Source organism: Nansenia antarctica, assembly GCF_963989245.1.
Source record: "Nansenia antarctica genome assembly, chromosome: 4".
In the NCBI taxonomy this organism is placed as follows: Eukaryota; Metazoa; Chordata; class Actinopteri; order Argentiniformes; family Microstomatidae; genus Nansenia; species Nansenia antarctica.
Genome location: NC_137689.1, coordinates 52,966,082 through 52,969,196, shown reverse-complemented (window position 1 = coordinate 52,969,196; position 3,115 = coordinate 52,966,082). Strand labels below are relative to the sequence as shown.

At 48.3% G+C, this 3,115-nt stretch overlaps 1 protein-coding gene across 1 annotated transcript in view; it reads right to left on the bottom strand.

Moving 5' to 3' along the window:
• pappaa (pregnancy-associated plasma protein A, pappalysin 1a) overlaps window positions 1-3,115 on the bottom strand; it is a gene marked incomplete at both ends in the record, with an annotated part of 90,897 nt that overhangs the window by 40,096 nt on the left and 47,686 nt on the right. Inside the window, 2 exons of the mRNA XM_080529449.1 lie at window positions 1,620-1,711; window positions 1,961-2,089. Of these exons, the coding sequence (XP_080385575.1) occupies window positions 1,620-1,711; window positions 1,961-2,089 (221 nt within the window). The remainder of the gene's footprint in view (window positions 1-1,619; window positions 1,712-1,960; window positions 2,090-3,115) is intronic.

Below are 3,115 nucleotides of genomic sequence, written 5' to 3'. Positions count from 1 at the left end.
ACACACACATCCCCGAGCGCTGCGCTCAATGGAAAACGACCCTGCTAGGCCATCCAGCAATCTGACATGGATTATGAGACATATGCACACACACTCACACACACAAACACACGGGCACACATACCCACAGGCACACACACACACACACACACACACACACACACACACACACACAGAGACACACACACCCTTTGAGGAGCAGCTTTGACACACAAAAACAAGAGAAAGCAAGCAAAATAAAGAGAGAGAGAGAGAGAGAGAGAGAGTGAGAGTGAGAGAGAGAGAGAGAGATACAGAGAGAGAGAGAGAGATACAGAGAGAGAGAGAGAGAGAGAGAGATACAGAGAGAGAGAGAGAGAGAGAGAGAGAGAGAGAGAGAGAGAGAGTGAGTGACAGACAGAAAAAAAGCGGGAAGGAAATCATCCATATGTCAAAAAACAGCGTCTGAGGTGATGCCAGAGAATCCACTATATGAATTTGTTCATGTGTTCTTGTCAAACGCAATCATTTCCAGACTTTCGCCGAGTCGTCAAGAGTCATCATGATGAGCTATGGTATCAACTTTTATGATGAGAAAGGCGTAAGGTTTTAGACAGAGGAAGTCCCAGGCGCAGATGTGGAACACTGAAACGTCTTGCTCAATGTCACTCGTAGAACAGCTTGTATGACTAGCGTGTTGCTAACTAGTTTCCACCATTTTTGACTAGCATAACAGCTAACTAACTAGCTTCCCCTATAGTAGGGTTGCCAACTTTCTCTCTACCAAAACGGACAAAAGATGGTCAGAGCACGGGGTGGGGGGGGGGGGGGGGGGGGGGTTGCAGGAATTGGCACATTTACACTCTACGTACGCATGAGGGGGCCTGTGATTGGATGAATATACGGGACAAATGAGGTCCCATGAAGCCCAAAATATATCCCGGCTAACACAGGACAGTTGGCAGCCCTACCCCATAAATGACTAGCATGTAGCTAACTAACTAACTTCCCTCATAGGATTTGACTAGACTGTAGCTAACTAACTAACTTTGTTTATATTCGACTAGCATGTAGCTAAAGTTTATATTTGACTAGCATGTAGCTAACTAACTAACTTCCCCCCCCATATTTGACTAGTATGTAGCTAACTAACTAACTACCACCATATTTGACTAGCATGTAGCTAACCAACTAACTTCCCCCATCACTACTCAGAACCGACCTGAACTACATGCATTTGAGAGTCTTCCGACTTCTCCTCTTAGTCTCATGAGCTGAAGCATTCAAGCCAACCAATCAAAATAGATCCAGGGGACCAATGCTATTGAAATGGGAATGTTAAAGCTGGCTAGTCTGGTTCAGCCCTCACCAAGATTCCCATTTCAATGGCGCCCAAACGTCATGGAAAACGTCATCCCCACAACATTTCCACCTACCTGTACATCTCAATCACTCAAGCACCTCTGGGGTTTCCTCGATCGGCATCAAGGACATATATTTTTTCCACATAAAATGAACCACAGGGTTGAATGGATATTCCTGTTGTATTGGATCTAACTCTTTATGACTGAAGGGCTACACTGAGTTGAATGCATGCGCCCCCTTCTATCGGTTCAACGTCTACAGTCATGAGGACTTACCGACACAGTTGAAGAAAGGCTCCTTCTTACACTGGCTGGAGCAGCCGTCCCCGTTCATCGAGTTCATATCATCACACTCCTCACCCTGGGACCTGTGAGACAAGACAGAGTCACTAGAGACACACACACACACACACTCAGAGACACACACATACGGCCACACACACACACACGCACGCACACGCACACACACACACACACACACACACACACACACACACACACACACACACACGCACACACACACACACACACACACACACACACACACACACACACACACACACACACCTGGAAGGTCCATATTCACCAGGTTGTTTATTAAAAGACATGTCCGTTACCTCTGGATACGTCCGTCTCCACAGTACGGCGCGCCCAGCTGGTGGCTGCGGGGCGGGGAGGGCTCACTCTCACTGCGGATGGAGATGGTCTGGACCTTGTACGTATACACAACACCCGGGACCATGTCCCTGGAACACACACAGAGGAGAAACCATCTCAATATACACGCCAGGCAGCGGTGTACATACACATCAAACACACATGCGTTATATGGAGTGTTATGAGGCCCTGGCCACCAGATCGGACCTCCACCAGCCTCCAATGCGACCCTGCAGAACACGCAGAGGAGGGAGGAGAACCCCAGCTCAATACAACACCACTGGGGGAGGTCAGTAACCCAATGACTTATAGTACGGTGTTCTGGTTCTGCTGCCAGAGGGGGAGAACCGGAGACCTACAAGTAGAACATGGGGCTCTGGTTGGAATAATGAAAGTGAAGTCGGAGGGAGATCTATTGGGTGCATAGTCAGTAAGGATTCGGGCTTCGGTGCGGGAGGAAGAGTTACAGCAGATCGTGTTTCTGCATAACTTCCAGGCAACTCGGAACAATTCCACTGAGCCAAAGGCACTGACTGTGCTCTATATCTATATACAGAGACATAATCTCTCCACTTCTACTCCCCTGTGAAGTGTGTGTGTGTGTGTGTGTGTGTGTGTCATTGAGTGTGTGTGTGTGTGTGTGTATGTGTGTGTGTCATTGAGTGTGTGTGTGTGTCACTGTGTGTGTGTGTGAGTGTGTGTGTGTGTGTGTGTGCGTGTGTGTTTTGAACACCTGAAGCCTGTATGGAGTTCCTGTCTCACGCCCTCCTACTCTACTCTACTGTAAGTGATATCTATGGAGCGCGTCCACACACACACACACACACACGCACACACACACACACACACACACACACACACACACACACACACACACACACACACACAGATGTGAGTTCATGTTCCGACAAAGGGTTGAGGTGTGCTGGTCGCTGTGACCGCAGTGTGAGGGTGTGTGTGTCTGTGTGTGTGTATGTGGCTCTGTGAGTGTGTGTGTGTGGCTCTGTGTGTGTATGTGTATGTGTGTGTTTGTGTCTGTGTGCGTCTTTGTGTCTCTGAGAGTGTGTGCGTGTGTGTGGTGTGTGTGTATGCGTGTGTGTTTTTGTGTGTTTGCT